The following is a 24,585-nucleotide window of genomic DNA, read 5'->3' on the forward strand; positions in this document are numbered from 1 at the left end:
TAGAACAATTGTTTTGATAAGTCACCTTGGTAAGGGGATGATGATATCGATAGAAAGATTGAGAACACAACGGAAGCACACTTTGCAGACAAGTAAGCAGGATTTAGGCAAGATAGAACTACAATTCAACAGATTTTGACAATGCAGTTAATAGCAGAGAAATCTAGGAGAAAAAACAAAAACAAATATGCTTACTTTGTTGATTTTCAGAAGGCATTTGACAGTATCAACCAGAAAGTGACATTAGCAGTGCTAGAATCATATGGAACTGACAGAAAACTAATATCTATATTAAAAGATGTTTATAAGAATGCAGTTGCAGCAGTTAGAATGCATTTTTATGGCACATTTAGTAAAAGCAATAGACAAAATGAAGGAATATCAGTACATGGGATGAGAATTAACAATCTGAGATTAGCAAATGATATTGTTATTATTGAAAAAAAAAAAGGACAAAAGAGAACTACAAAAACTGTTAAATGAAGAAGGGAAGAGATTTGGACTTGTTATGAACTTGGAAAAAACAAAGATAATGGGTATTTGGTGAAAAGAACATGAAACAAAAGATACAAGTGGATAGAATTGATATAGAAAATGTGGAATAATTTACATATTTGGGAAGTAAAATGACATATGACTGTAAAAAAGAAATAAAGATCAGGATTGTAAAGAGAAGAACAAATCTGAAGGCCATGCATAACATCTGGAAAAGTAAAGCAATCAGCCTGAAAATGAAATTAAGAGTACTAGAAACATGCATCTTTTGCAGTGTACTGTATGCATCTGAAACATGGGTAATAAATAAGGAATCAAGAAAAAATAATTTTGGCATTTGAAAGAACTTGTTACAGGAAGATTCTAAGAATAGGATGGGTACAGAAAAATCACAAATGAAGAGCTCTATCGCAAGATACAACCAAAGGAGAATTTAATGCAGAAGATTATAGAAGCTGCAAATATTTGGACACATCTGCAGAATAAGTAAGGATCAGAAGATAAAGACATTCATGTTTGGTATTATGGATAGTGTAAACAGAAAGGTAGACCACAACAGAGAATGGATAGACGACATAAAGGACTGATGTGGAATGGATGTACAGAAACTGCAACACTATGCAGTGGACAAAGAAAGGTGGAGGAAGATAGTGAAGGAGGCACTGACACCAACAGGCAGTGTGCCCATGGTTCATGATAAGGAGATATGTGAACCATAGGATCAGAATACCACTAAGTTAAATAAACATAAAAGACAACAGAGGGACTTCGTAGTTCAGTCAGTTTTGATGGAAAGACCCGAGTTCAAATCCCATCTAGGATGCAAAACCTTTATCAGGGCTTTTCAACTGGAGGTGAGTTAGCTGGTTTCATGGAGGTGGTAGGGTTTTTCCTTCAGCAAAACAGGAAAATCAGCTAGAACTTATGCAACTGACAGCTATAATACAATGTGCAGATAGAACTAACTACCATATCAGAAAACCAAGTTACTTGACTGTGACAGACAACTGAGCTTAACTTGTAAGGAAAATGGGAAAAACATAATAAAAAATAAAAAATCCTTAAATCGATCACAGTACAAATGTACTATAGGTTACAACTTTTTGTGCTGGGAGATGCATTAAAAAAACTTTGTTAGAAATCTTCATAACCAGACAACTTGTATATAGAGCACACTTCTTTTTCAATTCCACATTACCTAGATTAGCTGAGAACTTTCTGAGCAATATCAATAGTGGTGATATTTACTACATACAAGTAAAAACAGCATGTCATCATATTATTTTAATAATAAGTATTACAGGTGACTGCAGCAAGTTTTGTGAGAAGTTTTAGCTTCTATACAAAAAATTGGCAGGGTGGGACTTAAGGGTCAAAGCTAGATAACTGGTAAAAGATCTTCACATAGCCTCTAAGGCTATGTGAAGATCTTATGAAGATGCCACATAAGATCCAATCTTATGTGGCAACCCATTATTAGGTATTCACCTGGATGCTGAAAACAAAGAGCTGGCAATTTGGGATAGAGTCAACCAAACTTTATTGGCTTAAACTACAAACAAAGCTGATGGTGAACAAACATGCATTCATTAAGGAAGCAGGGAGAACCTAGTGAATGAACAGCAACTGCTGGAAGAAACTCAAACTCAGTAGTATTGTAGATAAGCACCATCAAAACACGAAGTCACATGAAAAAAACATGCAAGAAGTAAGTCTTATGTAGTGTACATTACTATGGTGGTTATATCTTCATGCTTGTTCAGGATACAAGATATAGAGGGATTTAAAATCGAAAATGATCACTTAGTTTCAGGCAGGATTAAAATGAATATCATACTGAAAAAATAGTCAAGCAGTCTCAGATGGAGAACTGTAGATTCAAATATACAACTATTATTATCATCATCTTCAGATTTCTATGGAGTCAAAGACCTATCTGTTGCACACACAGCTAATCATAACATGTCTTAAATGATTCACATTCTCTGCAGTTACCACACTCAGAAAATACACATCATTCATTTAGCACTCTTCATGCAACAACCTACTTCTCACTTTTTTACTCACACTCTCCTTATACAGTTTCCAGTGATGATCTCTCATTCTATCCCCATCTCCCACAATTCTATGAAAAAGTTCAGCACTAATCTAATAAAAACCCTTACCAGCTTATATCTATATCATATCCACCCACTTCCTATCCACTAGACTCTGCAAATTGCATTTTTTCAACCTTTCTTCATACTCAATATTCCAGAGACCAGAAACCACCTTAGTCAATCATTTCTGGACCCTTTCCAATATCTCTTCATACTTTTCAAAACTAGGTGATCAAATCCGTACAGAGTAAGGATTTATAAATGGAACCATAACTCTTCACTTCTACAAGTCAGTGTCCTCTTCATTATTGGCAGAATTTGTGTGCTGTTCTCACAATTTTATCAATGTGTCCTATAAATTTTGGGCCCATATTAATCAAACAGAACTCAATTCTTCCAATTTATCCCCACCAATTGTATACTCTGCATCCAATTGGCAGGGAGTGTGGTTCTCAGTTCAGTGTTGCAAATTATAAAACCTTACACTTTGCAACACTGAACTGGTAACCACACTCCCATGCCCACTCACTCAGTCTATTCAAGTCCGCTTGCAAAGCCACAACATCCACTTTGTCCCTTATAGCTATCTATTCCCTACTTCGTTTCATCTGCAAACAACTGAATTGCCTCTTTCAGACCTTCCCCAATATCATTAACATACAAGTTAAACAGCAATGGACCTAAAACAGACACGCGAGGCACACTACTGGTGACTTTCCACTTCCGGGATATTGCCTCCCCCGCTTCCCCATGTGCAATCTGCTGATACCTATCAGATGGCCAATCTCCAAATCAGTGCACTAATCTGTTATCCAACCCCATACACTACAATTTAGCTATCAATTTTTCATGTGCCACTATTAAAAGCCTTTGCAAAATCTAAGTACACCACAGCGTAAGCATTTCTCTAGCCCAATGTACCCATCACCTTATTGCAATAAGCAAGCAGATTACTAAAACACAATATTCCTTCATCTAACCCAAGCTGTCCCTCAATCCTCATTAATCTCTTCAATATTTGAATAGCAACACCTGACACAGATTGGCCTATAATTTGACTCATCACATCTCTTATGAATTTTGCCTTCTTCCACTCCCTTGTAACTTGGCCCAATGTACAACTTAAACAAGGCAGATGTTAACTTCCTGGTACATTCAATATATGATGATATATCATCAAGTCTTATACCCTTATTAACATCAAGTTTACAGATCAATTGCTCATATACCTCCTGCTCACTGATATTTGGGCTCTTGCTCCTCATCCCTTTCTGCTGAACTCAAACTCTGCATGATGTCACGTTCATAAGGATGAAATAACTTCATGAACTGCTCATTCAATACCTCAACTATATCCTCTGAAGGGGACTACCTTTTACCATTTTCACCAACTGAAATCATCCTCCCACAATCATTCTTTCTTCTGCTGACTACATACTGAAAGAACTCTTTAAGGTTTTTTGGTTTCATTAGCAACTGCTGTTCGTATTCCACTTTAGCTACCCTTAATAATCAAGTTACCTTCCTTGCCTGTTCTTTGTACTCCTCATGCAATTGATGATTACACTCATTTTATGCTGCCTCCATAATGCTTTCTTTATTCAAACTGTGTGCATAACTCTTCATTTATCCATTTCACAGCTAGAGTGTTCTTGAAAGACACCAAAATCCTCATTCCATGATACTCTTGCAAGCTGTTCTCCTGAAGTTTTCATAATCCCTAGCCTTGTAGTTTTACATATATATCCTTTCTTCAGAGTAATCATCACATAGTTAGCAATCACCCAGGTAATCACTTCATGATCACTCTCACCAAACATCACCTTACTTATGATGAAACCTCTGATGAGATGATCTAATCCAAACACAGCTGATCCTACATACTACCTACAGCAGTTTTCTCTCAATTAATTAATTAATTTTCAAAAAATTAATTTTCTTTACTTCTGGATGCCATCTCATCATCCCAATCTATATTACCATAATTAAAATCGCCCATAACGATCACCCTATTTACTTAGATATTTCATTGTCACTGCCCTCCACATTACCAGATATAGCAACATTACCATTGTAGTAATATCAAGTATTTCGTTCTATTCATCTCTACATCACACCATACTGCTTCACAACCACTGACACTTATACAACCCCTGACAAAAAGTATTTGATCAATGTTTTCCCTATGATGACTGCAATATACACTATATATTTCTGAGAAAGTTTAACATATAAATGTTTAAACATACAAGAAATGAAATGACTTACTTTAAAGTATAGAAACAACAGAACATTTTTGTATGTTTAAAGGCTAATTTAAAGAAAGCAAAAGTATTTGATCAAACTGACAGTTGGAAAAAAGTAAGCAATCACTGAGGAAACAAATGTGTATCATTTCCCAATATGCAAATCTACAATTGTCTGTGCAGGCACAAAGCATAAAGAAAACATTTATAAGGAGCAGAATCATGATTGCAAAATCTGAATTCCACCTATAGCGTTAAAGGATGGTTACTGTGAAAGAACCTTTAAGCAATTTAAAAAATAGAGTGACTGATATCTGAAAGATGGAATGTCTCAAACACAAGTAGCTAGATTACTAAAATGTGCTCAAAGTATCGTATGTGACATATCGTTTGGAAAAAATGTCATTTGACAAATAGTGTAAAAAGCATGCCTCAAAGTGGATGTCTCCATGTGCCATCTTATGCAGAGAGCACAGAAAACTGGCTGAACTTGTGAAGTCCATATGACATTCAACATTAAAACAACTTAATACTGCATGGTCGAACTACAGAGTGAAAGTAAGCGACCGCACAGTATGAGATCAGCTGAAGGATTTCACTTTTGCAAAGCAAAAACGAAACCTTTTTTTGATAAAGTAACAGAAAAAAAAACACATTTCCAATGGTGTAAAAATCATGTAAATTGGTTAATTTGATGACTGGAAAAAGTCATTTTTAGTGACGAATCTCAAATTTGCCTTGGAACTGGTGATAATAATGGTACCGTTGTATGGAGAAGAGTTGGTGAAAAGTTCTTTGATGAGTGCATTAATGCCAAAGTTACATTTTCACCCTCATTTACTGTTTGGAGTTGCATCACATCATGAGGTGCTGGAAAACTAGGTATCGTGTTACATACAGTCAACCCTGAAAAAATTTTAGTGTGTTTTTTGGTTCCTAGTATCGAAAAATGGTTCCAGGATTCCAATGACTTCATTTTTTCAAGATTATCATCATCAAGATAATTGCATCTTGTCACTGCAGTAGACAAATCAAAAACTATCTGCTAAACAATGGAAATACTTCAATTAATAATATAACTTGGTATTCCAATAGCTCGGACCTTAATCTGATTGAAAATGTTTGGAATATTTTAAAGCGTAAAATCGACACCAAAAAGCCCACAAATGTCATTGAATTAAGTCAAGCAATCATGGAAAGCTGGAGTGAAATTCTGCCAACTGACTGTCAAAAGCTTATCAAGTCCGTGCCACTAAGGATGAAAGCCATCATTCAGGCTAAAGGAGGAATAACAAAATACTGAGTTAGGCGATCGGATATATATTTCCTATTCAAAGAATAACTGCATACTTTTTCCTTCAGTGTTTGATTTTCCATTCACATTATTTCTGGTTAAAACTATAAAATATTTTTTGTAATAAATTTTGTTTCTTTGTTAATCCTATTTATATTTATAACTGCTCGAACTGAACAAAATTTGTGTATTCTTCTTCTCTTCTTCAACCTTTTGGTTCTGTTCACTGCTAGACGAAGGTCTCTCCCCATGAATTTCCAGACCACTCAGTTTTCTGCCTCTCCCATCCATCTGACTCCTGCAATTTGTTCCAGTTCATCCTTTCACCTTTTTCTTTGTTTTGCTCCATCCATTGGTCTCCACTGTTGTTTTTCTAGTCCATCTCCTGTCATTGCATCCTGCAATATGGCCAGCCCATCTCCACTTAGCCTGTTCAATGTATTTTACAATATCCATGACACCTGTTTGTGATCTTATACAGGTATTTGTCTTCCTATCTCTTAATGTTATTTATAGCATACTTCTCTCCATACGATGTTGTGTTCAGTTTTTTTGTTCAGTTTAGGGCTTCAAAATTTTTCTCATAAGCCATCCATCCAAGAATTCACCTTGGATGGATGGCTTATAGAAAAATGAGAGACATATTCAGAAGTGCTATCCCTATGAGTCTAAAAAGGAAAGCTTTCGACCAGTGCATACTTCCTGTCCTAACATACAGAGGAGAAACATAGAGTTTAAAATTTATGTATTGAGGAAAATTAAATCCTAATATATATAATAATGTATATGTTAGTGTTACAATCATTGATCAGATACATTTTGCCAGGGGTTGTATTTTCGCCATGTATCAGAATAACTCCTTTTTTCATCATCTGCAGCACTCCACTCTATTTATTTTTTTTCTATCTTCATGAAAAACACCATACTTTTCCACCTCTATTCCTGTCAGGATGTTGTCCTCATTCAGCCATGTCACACTTATTCAAACAACTTTTGAGTGAATGAACTCAGTTAATGCAACTATTTCATTCCTCGTATTTCTGATATTTCTGGATCTATACCAAGTTCCACTGATACCACTTCTTAGATGAGATGTCTTCCTGCAGCCAATGGCTGCAGGAAGATCCCCCCTCTCTCATCATCAATCCTAGAACCTTCCCATTCCTTTCTTGTCTACTCACACATTCACTTCTTCCAGCATCACCTTTTCTCACACTGTGTCTCCCTGTCCATCCTGATTCAACCAGTTTTTCTTCCATTCATCTTTTTCATTCTGCTAACTCATGCTACTCACTTCTCCATTCATAAACACTCCTTCCTTACTCTTCTGCTCTTCCATATCACTTTTTACTTGCTCAGATCTATTCTCTGCAGTCATTTTCTCTCTTCCAACAGCAGCCTCTCAGATGATACACCAAAACAACCACTGTCATATCTGGGAACACACTGACTACCTTTACTACCACACTATTATCTTTTATTATCCTCAACAATCCTGATACTCGTTTTTACATTCGGTTCTCTGCATTCCTTAAAAGGCTGTGCAGAGTTCTCCTTCAGTTATCCAGCTTTGATCTTTAAGTAATCTCATACCCTTTATTAGGTAATCAGAATAGCTTCGTTCTTCTTAATCAATTTAATTCCTATCTTTCATCCATGATTAAATGCTAACTGGAGGTCTAACAGTTGTTCATAATATCTGCTGTTCCCAAATGCAAAGTGCTGTGTGTTCTTAATGTGGGAGAGAGGGAAAGATCCACTAAGTACCAGCCAACCTTACAGGAGAGAATCGTTTTTTTACTTTGCTGACCTGCAAATCAGATTGTCAGGGGAACTCATATGCTGCCTATTATTTGAGTTAGATAGCATAACTATGCATGAATATTTAGTTGTTTTTTTTTCTGTTATTCAGGAAATTTGACTGTAAGCTGCTCATCACACTCACACACACACACTAATTTCCTGGTGACTTTCTACAGCTATCACCAATTTTATAAGCATTTGCAACAGAAATGAGTATTGATTTTATTTATTATTATTTTTTTAAATAAGTGTTACTTACAGAGGAGTACTGTCCCATTTGTCTCTCACGTTTACTTCAACTTCCTTTTCTTCAACCAAATACCTGGAAAATTTTAGACATGCTTTAAAAGTTATAAATTTCTTATTTGCATTTTAATAAACCTTAATTTATATTAACAAATAAATATGCAATCAAGCCACAACTTATTAAAACTAGCATCTAATAAACATTATTCTTGGGAAGTTTTACAAAATGCATAAGCATTTCAGATTTGTTTTGTTTGTCAGTAAAGTTTATTCCAGGAATCTGACTAGAATGAATTAATGAGAATTTGGTATTTAGTAATACTTACAAAAATTTGCAAAGCCATTTCAACTAAAACAGTTGTGGAGGAATAAAGAGAAAAATTGGTCAAAATTATGCATTGCAATAACTTCACTTTGGCTAGATTAAATTAATAAAATTTGAAATGTTCTCAAAGAAACAAAGGTTTTCCATATGATTCAATTTTAGTTTCAATCACATAGTTTTTTTGAGGCAAAATGATTAAAACTGATAATTATGTACTCACTAGATGGAATTCAGTGAAATTTGGTATTTAGAGTTATCAAGAAAATTTGTCCGAGAACTTCAGTTTTGGCTTCAATAAGATCTTTTTTGACTATGCAGATATCTGTTGGTATGTGTGGGCTTTCTATATATCGATATTTTGAGTTTACCAGAAGAGCGAGGCAGTCAGTCCCATCACTTCCCTCCTCATAAGCTTGGAATAATTTCCACCTTGGGACATAGAGCCCGTTCTCTTCTGGATGACCCAAATGAACTTCTTACAGAAATAAAGCATCCGAAAACTTCTTTCAAAGTTAATGGATATTCCAAGAGAATCATTGAAAAATTCTTTCTTAATCCTCCTAGACATCACTCAGAAGAAACAAATAGATTCAAAGGCAATATATCTATTCCTTACGTAAGTACAGTTTCACATAAATTAGCAAAAGTTCTAAGAAAATACAATATCAGAACCTTGTTCACTCCACTTCCAAAGATCTGTTTCTTAAGAAGCCACCCAAAACCTTGTCATCATCAACTCAAATACCCTGGTGTATATAAAATATTGTGTGATTGTGATATTTCGTATTTTGGGCAGACAGACAAATCTGTAGAATTGCATATGGAAGAACACGAGGGACATTACTTACAAGAGACAGCGAGCCAGTGAAAATTATTATCAAGTCATATCCTTTTCTCAGCTAATCATAATGATAAAAACCAAAGTCACAAAGTCTGCTGGGAAAAATCTACTAACATCTTCTGTTGCAATGATGAACTAGAGAGAAAAATCATGAAATCTAGAGAATCATCTTCAATCCTGTTCATCTAAATAATAACTTGAGCTACAACCTCCCAGATAGTCATTCAACTGTAATCATGTACTGGCGTTCACGTGATGCTGCAAGCACGCACTCTTGCAACAATGCAACAAGCGAAAGAACAGCTTTAAATACAACTACAATGTTTTCATGCTAATTATGTATAAAGACTCTCTATGTTGTTCATAGTCTTTTAACCTTCAGTGTTTAGTGTTTTTCTTTCTTTTATGTCACCTGATGAAGGCTGTTGCAGGCCGAAACTAGTAGTGTTTTTATATTAAAACCTTTTTACTTAAATTTCGGTTCTAGTCATTCAATTCTTCATAAAAATATATATGTTAACCAAGTTAATGATCATTCTTTCATATATATATATATATAAAATACACACACACATCACCTAGACCTGCTCACTGAACCAGTATATACGTGGGCTGTTCAATAAGTAATAAGACTAATTTTACTGTGGCGAAACCACTCATCACAATATTAATTTCTGTGGAATAAAGAAATGTTGGTGTCTGTATTAACAAAAGAGGTTGATAGATGGCATATACGGGCTGATGTGCCAGAGTATCACGTGACTAAACGCAAGTGCTTATCGGCAAGCCTACGAGGCACGACCAGGCTTCGGAATGGAAGCGTCCTTGGAACAGCGTTATGCGATTAAATTTTGTGTGCGTTTGCAAAAATTGGCATCGGACACTTTTAACATGATATGTGAAGCTTTCCACAATGAAGCAATGTCGAGGGCAAGTGTTTTTTGCTGGCATAAAACTTTTAAGGAAGGAAGGCAAAATGTGGAAGATCTTGAACGTGAGGGAAGACCTTCAACTTCCATCACAGAGACAATGATCAACACAGCTGCGATTATCATCAAGCACGTCAAAAGGAAGCATCCATTGTTGAAGAATGTCTTCTTATTGCACCACGATAATGCAAGGCCACATATTGCTGGTTGTGTAGTGGACATTTTGCAGAAGAACAACACATATCTATCACACCCTCCATACCGTCCAGACCTCGCACCGTGTGATTTCTGGCTGTTTCCTCAGCTCAAGAAACCACTAAGAGGCCGCCATTTCGAAAGCAACAAAGCATGTGTAAAAGCTGAGGTGGTGGTTTTGAAAGAACTCTCAAAAAACAGACTCTCACACATGTTTAAGAAGTGGACGCAACGTTGGGACAAATGCATCGAGTCTCATGGTAGTTACTTTGAAAAAGACCATGTAAATGATGACAATTAAAGGTAATCTGTTTTCTGTATAAATATAGTCTTATTACTTATTGAACAGCCTACGTACGTACACACACACACACACACACACACACACACACACACACACACACACACACACACACAATGACCAGAAATAACTCTCATTCCTATCCCTATGTACAACGCATTACTAGGCACATAATGAAAGTTTCAAAACCACTGAATGATCTAGGTGTTATGTTATCAAAAATAAATTGATCAAAATGTTCCATGAAGAAGTTGGCGATAATAGCAGAAATAGGATTGCCCATCGCTGTTCCTTCAATTTGTTAATATACAGGTATCCCTTGCTTAACCCAGGATTTGATTAACACAGCGAAATTAATTGTGACAATCTCTTTATATATGCAGCAAGAGTTTTAATTAACGCACCTTTAAATTTACCATTTATTAATACATAAATTTACCTAGCCAAGACAAAGAAAGTAGAGAGCATGATGACGTTGATGACGATGCACCTGGTCATCCAAATTCTCTTAATGATCTGTGTGAGAATGTGAAAGTTTTATTTTTTCTACCAAATACGACATCATTGATACAACTCATGGACATGGGCGTCATTGCAACTTTCAAGGCCTATTTTCTTAAAAAGATATTCTTGAAGGCAGTAGAAACAACAATGGGAGAAAATGCGATTATGCTCCAAGAATTCTGGAAAAAATTGAACATTAAACACTCAATTGAAAACATTCATGACTTGTGGGAGCAAATGTCTTCTAGCTGCATGAGAGCTGTTTGGAAAAACCTTTTGCCAGAATGCACTAATGACTTGGGTAGTTTTCGAAATATGTGAACAATCAAAGAACTGGATGGAATATTTCGCATTTTAGAATTGCTTAAGAAGCAAGTAATGGATACGGATCCAGATGTTAAGGATACGGATTAAGAATGCTTGTTTGCCGAGTTCTAGAGAGTCATTTTGCTTGTTATAGTAGAATTTATGCTGATAAGAAAAAACAAAAAACAAAACTGTTTAAAACAACTCTTGATAACTTTTTTGATAAAAAAAAAATTGCACTACCTAATATAGGTACCAGCATACTCAAACTTTGCATTCATTTTGTTATTTTTTCTAAAAGAGTATCATATAAAACAAATTATTAATATAGCAATCAATCATGGACAAATTGTAATTTTAACCATATATTTGATTAACATGATTTTGATATACACGGTAATATCGAGGGATTAATTAATCACGTTAATCAAGGGATACCTGTAATTAGTTTCTAAAGGAGAAATAACCAGAATGTATTATAAAATCAAACAGTTTAATGCCTGACCACTTTACACAAGAACTAGAGAGCATTCTGCATGACAGTAGTTACAATCATGTTATCATAATTGGTGACAAACATTGATGTGCTAAGTGACAGGCATGATGATTCTCTCCATTACACTGACTCATTATTTATGTATAACCTATTAGACAGTAGTGTGAAAACAGACTGTCACAACAGTCAAAATTCATCTACAGTCAACACCAATTCAAAACCTTGGAACTATTAACACAGTATATCGTGCCCATTCTTTGTGCATTCCTATTCCTTATGTGCAACACATTAGTGGACGCATAATGAAAGTTTTAAAACCACTAAATATTTTTGCTGCCTTTCATCCCATCCGAAAAATTTCTACCTTTCTCACTTCTTCCTAAGGACAAGCTTCCACTTCTCAATTATCCAGGTATCTACCAGATTTCTTGCTTTTGTGTGTTATCCTATTTTGGACAAACAAGATCTGCTTTCATTCAGCTAGAAGAACACAAGTCTTATATTAAATACCATGAGCTTGAACAGTGTGGACTTGCAAGCTATCAACTAAACATGAAGCTCATTGGAACAAGACAAGAGTTCTTCATAAAAGTCATTTCCTCAGAAAACTCGTGGCAAAGGTAGTACAAAGGTGATACTAAGGCAAATGATGAAAAGTTATACCACCTTTGCCACGAGTTGCTCCAGTCCTGAAAATACTTCATGCGCAAACTTTGTTTGCTTACACTTGGATAAAGGATTAAACCAAATATATAATTAGCATAGCCAAGTGAAAAAACTTCCATCAACTTATCTCTAATCCAGAGAATGTTAATAATAAGGTGCAACACCTTTTGGCAACTGGTATATGGAAATATGACTTCTCCATTACTTCCACTTTAGTATCACCACCTCTGGGTCTGGCTCCCACTGATGAGACCTCAATAAAGGTCGAAACCGGTCTGGGTAGTGACCTTTACCTTAATGCATAGCATCATACATGTCTGTAAGGAGATGTGCTTTGTATTATGGGATACTAAGGCAAGTGATGAGAAGTTATACAACCTTTACCACGAGTTGCCCTAGTCCTGAAAATACTTTGCGTGGAAACTTTGTTTGCTTACACTTGGATAAAGGATTAAACCAAATATATAATTGGTAGCATAGCCAAGTGAAGAAACTTCCATTAAGCTTGTACTGCATTATATTTATATTAGGTTGCAGTCGAACCTTCACTTTCTTGACAATCTGCATGAAAAACTACTATCAGTTTTTCATGTAGCAGTGAATTTCATGCCATTTGGTGTGAGGTGGAGTCTAACAAGATCAAATACATAATGGGGCGTTGTTACAGAGCTAGTGGATCAGTCCCTAGTGACAAAGAAATGCATTACCAAATTAAGATGGGTGAGAAATAGATAATCATGATGGGAACTTTAATTATCTAAACATTGATTAGGTAGCTGTGACATCTCATGAGAAAAATAAAACTGAATTTATTGAGCTACTGTGAGACAACTTCCTCGGCAACATGCAACAGAAGAAACTCAAGGCCAAAGAGTATTATATCTGATTATGTAGTACTCACTAAAGATGTGGCAAAGTTCATGAATGTGTCACTCAGAAAAGGTTATGTGTTAACTTACAAAGCAAGAAATTATGACCACCTTTATTAGGGGTATGCTGTGTTCTGCATCATAGTATCAGTTGTTGGATGAGAATGATAAGGACAGTGCATGGAAGTGTTTAAAAAATACTTAAATAATGGAATATCAGAATGTGTCCCTAGAGTTCAAAGAATAAATAGGATAGGAGTAAAATGGATGTGTAATCTAATTAAGCAAGAGATTTGTAAGAAAACGATGATGTGGAAGAAATAACATATGCATAAGAATGATGTCAGTTACGAAAATAATCAGGAGCAAGCCAGAAAAGTTGCAACTTTTGTATGGAAAGTTAAGTATGAATATGAAAAGAAATTAACTTGAATCGAAATGACTGTATATCATTATCAAAAATATGGGAAAGTTTAATCAGGATAACACATTAATATATATATAATTTTTTTAATTAAGAATTTTAATTCTTACATTAGTCTAATGTTATTTATAAATTAAGATTATTATATGAATTTGTGAATTAATATCTTTAATTTAATCATTACTCTGATAAAAAATATTTTTTCCTCTCTTTTAATGCTTAGCGATATAACATCACATGGCTCATTCTACTTTTGAATGGTCAATTGTTGGTATTCCACCGTGTTAAAAACTGTTCCAATGTAGCCACTGATGATAGTCTGATATTTTCAGACTGTAATATTTGGCAAATTAAAATATAATATTCTTGTGTAAACATGTCTATATTTTATATTCCTTTCACCAGGATATATAATTTGAGTCTCAGAACAGACAAGATTCCTGAAGAGTGGAAGGAACGTATCGTAATTCCATTGCAAAAGAGTAGTGCAAAGACTGATGTATCCAACTGTTGACCTATTGGTATCTCTAGAGTGGTGGTGAAGACTGGAAAAGTTGGTTAAGGCTTGCATATAGAAATGGGTTGACAGACAAACTGCACTTTGCAATGAACAGCATGGATTTACTAATGGAAGGTCATGTTTGAACAGCTTGTTCACGTTCTACAATAATGTTACAGCTATACAAGGGGAATGGACACACCATGATACTTTTGGATTTTGATATGGGTTTTGACAGAATACAGCATTGGAGAACATGGTACTGGATTATAAATTACTGGCATGCATAAGGGAGAAATTGGAAGGAAGAGATATCATTAGTGCTTGGGAAATTGTAAAGGAATATTTGTTAGCAGCAAGTGAAGAAGAGAAAACAATTTGGTGTAAAGTGGATGACAGACAATATCAAACAGAAACTGCAGGTGAAAATGAGATCATGGAAGAGATATAAGGAGAGAGGTGGAGAGCAGATGCATGAAGAATATAAGACAAATGCCAGGAGAGTGCCTAGTATAGTGAGGAAGGCAAAACTGGATTGTGAGAAGAGATTGGCATTAAGATCCAAAGAAAATCCTTTGGAATTTTTTAGCTATGTGGCCAGTAGGAGGAGAAATGATTGCAGAAGAATGACAGTGTCAGAGAATGAAAGTCTGGCTATGGGAAAAGTACCCAGGGAATGAAAGGAAGGTAAGATAGTGCATAAGGATGGTAGCAGACTGGAAGTGTCTAATTATAGGCCAGTTTGTGCATCGTCAGTAGTTGTTATGGTCTTGGAGAAATTGGTGAGGGACCATATACAGCATTGGGCAGATGAGAGTAATGTTATCCGTGAGAATCAACATGGATTTGTTAAGGGGCACTCTTTCTTTAGTAATATTATTATTACCCAAGACTTCATGGTGTCAAAGACTCATCTGGGAGGTCCTTTTATCTCACACACAGCTCATCATACCGTGCTTTGAACACACTCAAACTCCCTGCAGACACAACACTCTCAGGCAAGGCATTCCAATCATTTACAACTCTGCACGAAAAAAACCTGACTCTCACTCCATTACTCACACCTTTTTTATACAGTTTTCAGGGATGACCTCTGGTTCTCCCCCGATCTCCCACTATTTTCTGTAGAACTTCTCCAGCATTGATCCTATAACAACCCCTTACCAACTTGTAGGTCTATCATATCTCCTAAATTTTTCCTCATACTCGACATTCCAGAGGTCAGAAACTACCTTAGTCAGTCGCCTTTAGACCCTTTCCAACATCTCTTCATCGTTCTGAAAACCAGGTGACCAAATCTGGGCACAATAGTTCATGTGTGGCCTATCAAAGCCTTATACAATGGAACAAGAATCTCCCTACTTCTACACATCAGTGTCCTCCGCATCATTCCCAGAAACTTTTGTGTTGTCTTCACAATTCTGGCTATGTGTCCATTAATTTCAGATCCTTATCTACTATCACCCCCAGATCTCTTATTTCTTCCACCTCCAACAAGGTATCCTCACCAAGCATAAATTCTGCATCCCATCTTTGTTTTCCAAATTTTAAAACCTTACATTTTGCAACATTGAACTCACATCCCCATTTCCGTGCCCAATCACTCAATTTATTCAAGTCTTCCTGCAAAGTCACAACATCCTCACTACTCTTCATGGTTCGTCCCAACTTTGCATCATCTACAAACAACTGAATATCTCCATTAAAATCTTCACCTATATCATTAACACAAGTTAAACAGTAATGGCCCTAAAACAGATCCCTGAGGCTCTCCGCTAGTGACTTTCCTTTTCCTCGACATCGCTCTCCCATACACAACTTGTTGATACCTATCAGACAGCCGATCTCCAATCCAATGCACCAATCTAATATCCAACCCATCCGCTCAAGTTTGACTATCAATTTATCATGAGGGACTTTATCAAAAGCCTTTGCAAAATCCAAGTATATTACCGTGTATCCTTCTCCCCTGTCCAAGGAAGCAGTCACTTTATTGTAATAAGTAAGTAGATTACTAAAACATTACTTCCGTTTAGCAAATCCATACTGTCAATCAAAGATGATACGATTGTTGCCAACCCAACTCTGGATCCTAGTTCTCACAAGCTTCTCCAACAACTTAACCACAACACCTGACACACAGATAGGCCTATAGTTTAATGCTTGAGTTCGATCACTTCCTTTATGAAGTGGTACAATCTTGCCCTCCTTAGGGACTTGACCGAGTGCAAGACTCGTATTAAAAAAATATGTCAAGGCAGGTGTCAACTCCCTGGCACATTCCTTCAGAATACGTGGTGATATATTATCAAGTCCCACAGCCTTATTAACATCTAGTTTACTCAACTCCCCATACACCTCTTGCTCACTTACAGTCAGTCTCTAGTCTCCATCATCTACTACTCTCAATCTCTCCATGAAGTCACATGCACAAGATTGAAATACCTGTATGAACAGTTCATTAAGTATCTCCACCAGAAATTCTGCAACAGCTGTCTTTATACCATTTTCTCCAATCAATGTAATCCTTCCATAATCATTCTTTCTTTTGTTGGCTACATATCGAAAGAACTCCCTAGGATTCTTTTTGGCTTCATTAGCTAACTGCTGTTCATACCTCTCTTTAGCTACCCTCACCAACCAAGTCACCCTCCTTGCCTGGTCTTTGTAGACCTCATGGAATTGGTTACTTCCACTTCGCTTATGCTGCCTCCAAAATGCCCTCTTTCTCGGTATCGCATGCTTAATCTTTTTATTCATCCATCTCACACCTACTTTATTTAACCTTCTCCCCCTTGGAATATATTTAACATTGCATCTACTAGATAGTTTTTGAAAATTTCCCAAGCTGCATTGATCTCTTTTCCAGCTAACTCTTCATTCCATGTTACACCCACAAGCTGTCCCTGAGCTCTTCATAATCATCCCCCTTGTAGTTCCACACATAGCCTTTTCTCACAGAGGTGCTCACACTGCTGGCAACCACACAGGTAATCACCTCATGGTCACTCTCACCAATTAGTGGATGAATTGACACCTCATTTATAAATACATCCTCTGATGAGATGACCAAATCCAAGACCCTCAATCCTCGCATGCCCTCTGTTACATACTGTCTGAGGTAGTTATCCCTCAAAAACTCAAGAAACTCATTTTCTTTACTTCCAGTTGCTATCTCATCATTCCAGTCTATATTGCCATAATTAAAATCACCCATAATGATCACCCTCTTCTTATTTGCTTGGCTAATTTGATTATACATTTCATTATCACCACCACCCACATTTCCTCGTCTATAACAACATCCAACCAAGTAATTGATTCAATTCGTCTCTATCTCAAACTATACTGCCTCAAAACCACTGGCACTATTTCCCTCTTGCATCTCTACTTTGTATGGACATAACTCTTTCTCTATCATCAATAGCACTCCCCCTCCCTTTTTACCCTTTATATCCTCACGAAACACATCATACCCTTCCATCTCTATTCCTGTCAGGATGTCGTCCTCTTCCAACCATGTCTCACTTATTCTGACAATCTTTGGGTGAACAGACACAATTAATGCAACCATTTCATCTGCCTTGTTTCTTATACTTCTAGCATTTGTATACAAACACAACAGCTCATTTCTGGATCTACAGATAGTTCCACTGATACCACCCACACTATATTCCTGTCTCCTCACACATTTCAGCCAGCATCATTCATAATCCTTGCTCTTCGCCTCACCTCACTACAGTCATACCTAGGCAACGTGCTGACCACCCTTCCTGTCACTCTATTCTCTTTTATCCTTCTAAGCAGCCTCCTGATATCCATTCTGATGCTCTCTCTTTGTCCTCTGTCAAATCATTCGTACCAATTAAAGACATTAACTCATTTGCTCGCTCCCTCCTCATATCCAATGCCTCAATCACTCCACTCATTTTACCATATGATTACCTTTTATAATAAAGTGGCAAGAGCAGTTGATGAGGGAAAGGCATATACAACCATTTTTTTTTGGATTTTGCAAAGGCATTTGATAGGGTACCACATGATAACCTGATACTTAAGTTGGTGCGCATGGGTTTAGATGTCGGGTTAGTCATCTGGATTCAGGATTGGCTGACTGATAGGTATCAGAGTTGTGTATGGTGGGGCAGCATCAAGGAGGCAGAAGGTTAAAAGTTGGGGTCCCACAGGGCTCAGTACTGGATCCTGTATTTTTTAACCTTTATATCAATGACATTGTCAATGGATTGCAGGGAGATATTTAATTGTTTGAAGATTATGTAAAGTGGGCAGGGTTATTTGTAATAGTGTAGATGTGGCAGCCCTTCAAGAGGATTTGAATAAACTGGACTGGTGGGCAAATGAATGGGGATGGCGATTTAATGCAACAAAATGTAAAGGCTTGAAGTATGGGATACATCGATGGGAGGCAGCATATTCAATTGTAGGAGCTGTACTGGAGGAAGTAGGGGAGACGAGATCTGGTAGTGATGATTGATATAACACTGAAATTCAGGAAGCATATTGCAAGGGTGGTGAAGGTAACCCAGAGGATTGCTGTAATCCTGAGAAGGATGCTGACCTGCAGAGATAAAAGAGTTATCATTCCGTTGTATAAGACTCTGATCAGACCACACTTCGACTATTGTTCTCAAATTTGGTCCCCAGGATTTGAATGGGATAAATTAACAGTGGAAAGGGTGCAGAGGCAGATAACACAGATGGTTTCAGGACTGTACAATGTTAGTTATGAGTATCGGCTGAAGGAATGTGGACTGCAGGGTTTTGCAGATAGAAGGAGAGGCGATATGATCAAGAATTTTAAACTGTTGAGAGGCAGTTACAGGGTTGACACTGGGGAGTACTTTCACTTGGCGGGAAGGAGCGATGACAAGGGGCCATCCCTGAAAGTTACGAAAGGAAGCTGTGAGCAGGAGGGTGAGGAGTGGTTTCTTTGCATGGAGGGCAGTTGAACTGTGGAATGCATTGCCTGATAGAATGGTGAGAGCAAGAACAGTCAATGAGTTCAAGGAATGGTATAATAGACTGTGTTTCCTAGGAAGGTTCTTCCATGATGAGTCTCCTGACTCCATGGAGGCCTGAATAATAATAATAAGAAGAAGAAGAGAATGACTAAGAAATATCAAAAAGTGGTATTTGAGGGATGCGAGTCTGCAAAATTTAAAGCAATTAGTGGTGTGTCACATGGATCATCCCTTGGTCCATTGCAATTCAATCTGTATATTAATAGCATTGGAAAGGATTAGATATGTAACATACAGCTTTCTTCTGATGATAATATGATGATAGGTAGACTAATCAGGAGTGCTGCTGATAAGCAGTACTTACAGAATGATTTGAATAGGATAGAATTGTGGGCATGTGAAAATGCTTATGAGTTCAATGTTACTAAATGTAAAGTTATGCATTTTGGTGTGATTAGATATTCAATGTCGTATTATATTGGTGGGATTATGCTAGAAGAAATTGATCGGGCTAGGGAGTTTCGAGTTTTAGTAGGCAGGAACTTGAAGTTCAAGGGCCATCTGCAAAGATTGCAAATTCAACTCAAAGAATAATTGCAATGCTGAAACAAACCATGGCATGTAAAGATGGGGAAGTCATTTTTGCTCTTTATAATACCTTAATAAGGCCTCACTTGAACTACTGCATGTTGGTCTGATCTGGTTTCCATGGTGATTCGGATAAAGTGGAAAGAGTGTAAAAGTGTTAAAAAGTATTGGGTTTGTAGAATATTGATTATGAAGACACAATTAAGACTGCAGACACTAGTAAACAGGAGAAAGAGAGGTGATATGATTGAGACTTAAACTTGTGAAAAGGTCATACAGGATTTCAGTTGATGGAATTATTCATTTTACAGAGGGTGGGAAAGGACATGAGGGCATCCTTGGAAGTTGATAATGAATGGTGTCAAGAAGGTTGGAAGGCTAGATTTTTGTCTTGAAGAGTGGTGCGTGTGTGTGGAATGAACTGTCGCTGGATGTGACGTGTGCTAGTAGTACGAATTAATTCAATAACATAGCTGGTGCAGATAGCACCCTTCAATAGGTCGCTAGCTCCCAAGTGCAGCACTTCTAAGGATTAAAATTTGGTAAGGAGTAATGAGTTATTCCAACCATATTAAATGCAAAGAAAGTAGCAAGAATTTTTGGGTTTAACACCAAACGTAAACACTGATAAAAAATATATGAATTAAAGCAAATTTATTATTATTATTTTTTTTTTTTTATGTATGTGACTCTCAGGATGCAAAAGATTGTAAACCTAAAGAATACATCAGTACTGTGAGTGGGATAAGGATTTTTTTTTTTTTGGATTAAGTTTATATTGTTTTTTATTTGTGTTTATTTTTGACATAATCAGGAATTCTTGCTCTAGACCAAACACAGAACTTTTACAAGTCAGTTCATGAGAATAATAGGAGCAAATAGAAGAAAAAAGAAATAGAAAGAATTGCAAGGAGAGTAGGACTGAGAGGATGGAGAGAAAATGGGAGAGGGGAGAAAGAGAAATGAGAGGAAGTTGAGAGTACAGGAGTAAGGGAAAAGAGGAAGACGAGAAAAATAATTTGGGAAAGCAACAAAAGAGAGAATGGATGGAATGAATCAGTGAAAGAGGAATGAATAGAGCTGTGAGGAGTGAATACAGCGATCCTTCGATGACTTGAGATATGTATTAGATTTTATATAATATATCTGGTCCACAAGATCTATGGCATGCTAGTGCTGTGTGGGCAAGAAAGGAGGAGTCTGTTCACATTTTGCATTCATTCTCAACTTCCAAAGATGCCTTCATGTCCTTTCTCACCCTCCATAAAATGAAAAATTCCATCAACTGAAATCCTGTATGACCCTTTCAGAAGTTTAAAATCATATCACCCCTCTTTCTCCTGTTTGCTAGTGTCTGCAATCCACAAATCTTAATATGTCTTCATAACCAGTATTCCACAATCACAATATTATTTTTAACACTTTTACATTCTCTCCACTGGGAAAGGCAGATTGAGGGAGACACTTCCAAAGGACAGAAGTAGATGGAATAAAAGAGAATGCAGTGAAGTTGATTTCACGAGTATTAAGATGAACTTTAAAAGGATGTTGGTTAACAGTAGCTCTGTTTTAATGATTTTAGCCAATAATATTGGCCAATTCAGTAGAGAACTGTTCACAAAAGTATCTGTACAAGAAGCACAAGGAAGAAACTGAACATCTATGAGAGAGGAATCATTAATTAGCTGAACTGTCCTCTTCTGGATAGAATCAAGCAATCTTAAAGAGGATTTTGGTGTACTACCCCAAATATCGAAGCAATATTCTATGGTCGGGCAGATTTCGGCTTTGTATAGATTTAGCAGCTGCAAAGGCATGAAGTATATCTCGTGTGAAGATGTTCACCAAGTTTTTTGGTGGTTGCAGAAGCTATATTTGAAATATGGTTGAGCCAGGAAAGATCAAAGGTGCAAGTCAGCCAAAGAAGAGAAATCTGGTCGTGTTTGGATATCCCAGTATTACTGAAGTAATAGTGGGATATCCAAACATGACCTGTGCCAAACCTGATCAAATGCCTTTGAAATGTCGAAGGCAACCATGCAAGTTTCCTTCAAATTTCTCCATGCTTGAGTCCATAGGTGGGTATGAAAGCAAGAAGATCAGCTGTAGATTGCAAGTAGTGGAATTCATATTGCTGAATCCATACAGCATATGACTATGGCAATTAGCATGGTAAGAATGTAAAGGATATGATGGTAACAGTTGTTACAAATGATCTGAAAAGTATGAACAGGTAGCAAAATTTTGAACTCAGTGCTAGAGAAGATGCAAATGAAAAGTGTCAAAAGAAAGAGAGCAAGTGTACTGCCTAGATATAATAATGCATTTTAAGCGGAAAAGAACAATAATGAATGACAGGACATGAAAGTTGGGATTTGTAGAGGTGGGAATACACAGATGCTTAGAGTGCATTCCCTTTCTGACAGACGATAGCTGTATGCAAGAAGCAGACTTCATTTGAACACAGATGCAGAGTCATTTGGAAAAGCACTAGGCAAATGATGTGTTGAGGACAGGGAAATTTGAATTGTGAAAATGGAAGGTAGGAAAAAGATGTGTAGAGATAATAGCTTGAGAAATAGAAAGATGTATAGTATATTGCAGAGCTGAGTCAAGTTTTGAGATCAACACAAGACTCAGCTCTGTACACAGACACCCAGTATTCTCAGTCATACTTTTATTAAGGCATTACTACCACTTCTTAGAGTCTTACCCTACTTTGCTTAAAGAGCTGTAAGATATAAAATCTTTCCGTAAAAGCTAATGGAACAGATAATTCAGCAAACCTGCTGTAGAAACCAAATATGGTAATTTTTCAGCCTCTTCAAGTCTTCAAATAAGAAGGGTGGTGATTTCACACCATGAAATGAAAACTGTCAACCACTAATATTTAGCTACTAAGCAATTTTAGTGGAATATACCAAATTTTAATAACATTAACCATGAAGGTGTCATGTATTCCTTTACTCATTTGAAAAAAAGACTTTTTCAATTTTAAGATGAGGAAACTTCTTGACTTCCAACCTTTCCCAGAATAAGGCAAAGCCAGCCCATTACTATAATACAACCAAATTCTCCACAGAATCCAAAGACACTGTTGAATGTCCAATCTTACTCATTTGCTCAGAAATCATGCAACTGCCTAAAACAAAACCCATTCTATCAATATCCAAGTAAAATATCTAATTTTCACACCCTTACTAAAGCAATTATACACAACGTTCAGCAGTAATTCAAATTCTTTCCATCTTGCCTAGTGTTCAAAAGTTTCTTGTGTATAGGACCTGTAAAATTCCTTCAATAAATCATGTGTTTCTATCATATCTCCTCTTTCCTGCCTATCAACTATACTTTGTAAGCTACCAATCAGATAGCTGAGATTTTTTAAACTTCTACAAAGCAACACCCATTACTGTGTTGATTACATTAACATTTTATGTTAACTGAAATACATGTTATCAACACATGAAATATGGATTCTTAATATGAAGGTGAAAGAAAAAAGGTGAAGGTGAAAGCTGCTGCAAAAGGGAATAAGCAGTAGGTATTTTCAAGAAGAGTGGTGGATGCATGGAATGCATTGCTCACTCTCTCTCTTAGATATATGTATGTTGTGTGTGTGTATATACTGATATATCAGGGGAGTATATTCTTGGTGCTGTGCACACCCACAGAATAACAATATCACCGATATTATAGTTTTGGATTTATTCCTGTTAAAGACTTCCCTAATTATTTCCTGGCTTTACGTGATTCCTAAAATAAAGCACAATATATATTAATGCTTCGTGAAGAGGACACTTTTCAATGCGTAAGCATTGTATCACATCCGTGTTAATAGCCCAGGTGTGCAGTCACAAATATAAACACCTTTGGGGCTTTTGAACAGACATATAGATGGGACAATGGATCAAATTCTTAGCATTCCAGTGGTTTTACTACCCAGAAGACAGCACCAAAATTCAGTGGTTGTGATTGGTAGAGAACGTTGTCATGAGTTGCTGTTTTTGTTTTCTAAGTTTCATCTGTTTCGCGTGCATGAAGTATGAACTGATGTGTTTAGGACACTGATATTGACAAGTTCTCTCAGGGGACCCTGTAACCCCCTTGAGAGCGCGTCCCCTGGATGGCAGATAGGGGAGCCCACCATGTGTGTGTGTACATGCGTGTGCGTGTGTGTATATATATATATATATATATATATGGTGGGGGTGGTCCGAATATACTGAATAAGGACTCGTGGACCAACAGGAGCATAAGGGGGCAATCATGTTGATTGTAAGGGAAGCGGCACTCCCATGGACCCCTAGCTGGATCTATCCTCTCCTACTTTGAGGAAGATCCACTAATCTTTCCTATAAGGCCTTATCAGCCAACTCTTCTTATTTTATGACCCTTATGCTATTAGAGTACTCGAGGGCCATGGGGTCTTTTCATTTCTGGCCTTACAACTATGTTTAAATTCAGAAAAAGGCTA

General features: G+C 36.7%; 1 protein-coding gene across 1 annotated transcript in view; it reads right to left on the reverse strand.

The window, feature by feature from the left end:
* LOC150094593 (ankyrin repeat and BTB/POZ domain-containing protein 1-like) overlaps nucleotides 1–24,585 on the reverse strand; it is a 307,835-nt gene that overhangs the window by 277,628 nt on the left and 5,622 nt on the right. The window contains exon 2 of the mRNA XM_090412059.1: nucleotides 8,197–8,259. Coding sequence (XP_090268185.1) covers nucleotides 8,197–8,259 — 63 coding nt within the window. The remainder of the gene's footprint in view (nucleotides 1–8,196; nucleotides 8,260–24,585) is intronic.

This window comes from Typopeltis vanoorti, chromosome 22, assembly GCF_054136105.1.
Source record: "Typopeltis vanoorti isolate ZY-2024b chromosome 22, IOZ_Tvanoo_1.0, whole genome shotgun sequence".
Lineage (NCBI taxonomy): Eukaryota > Metazoa > Arthropoda > Arachnida > Uropygi > Thelyphonidae > Typopeltis > Typopeltis vanoorti.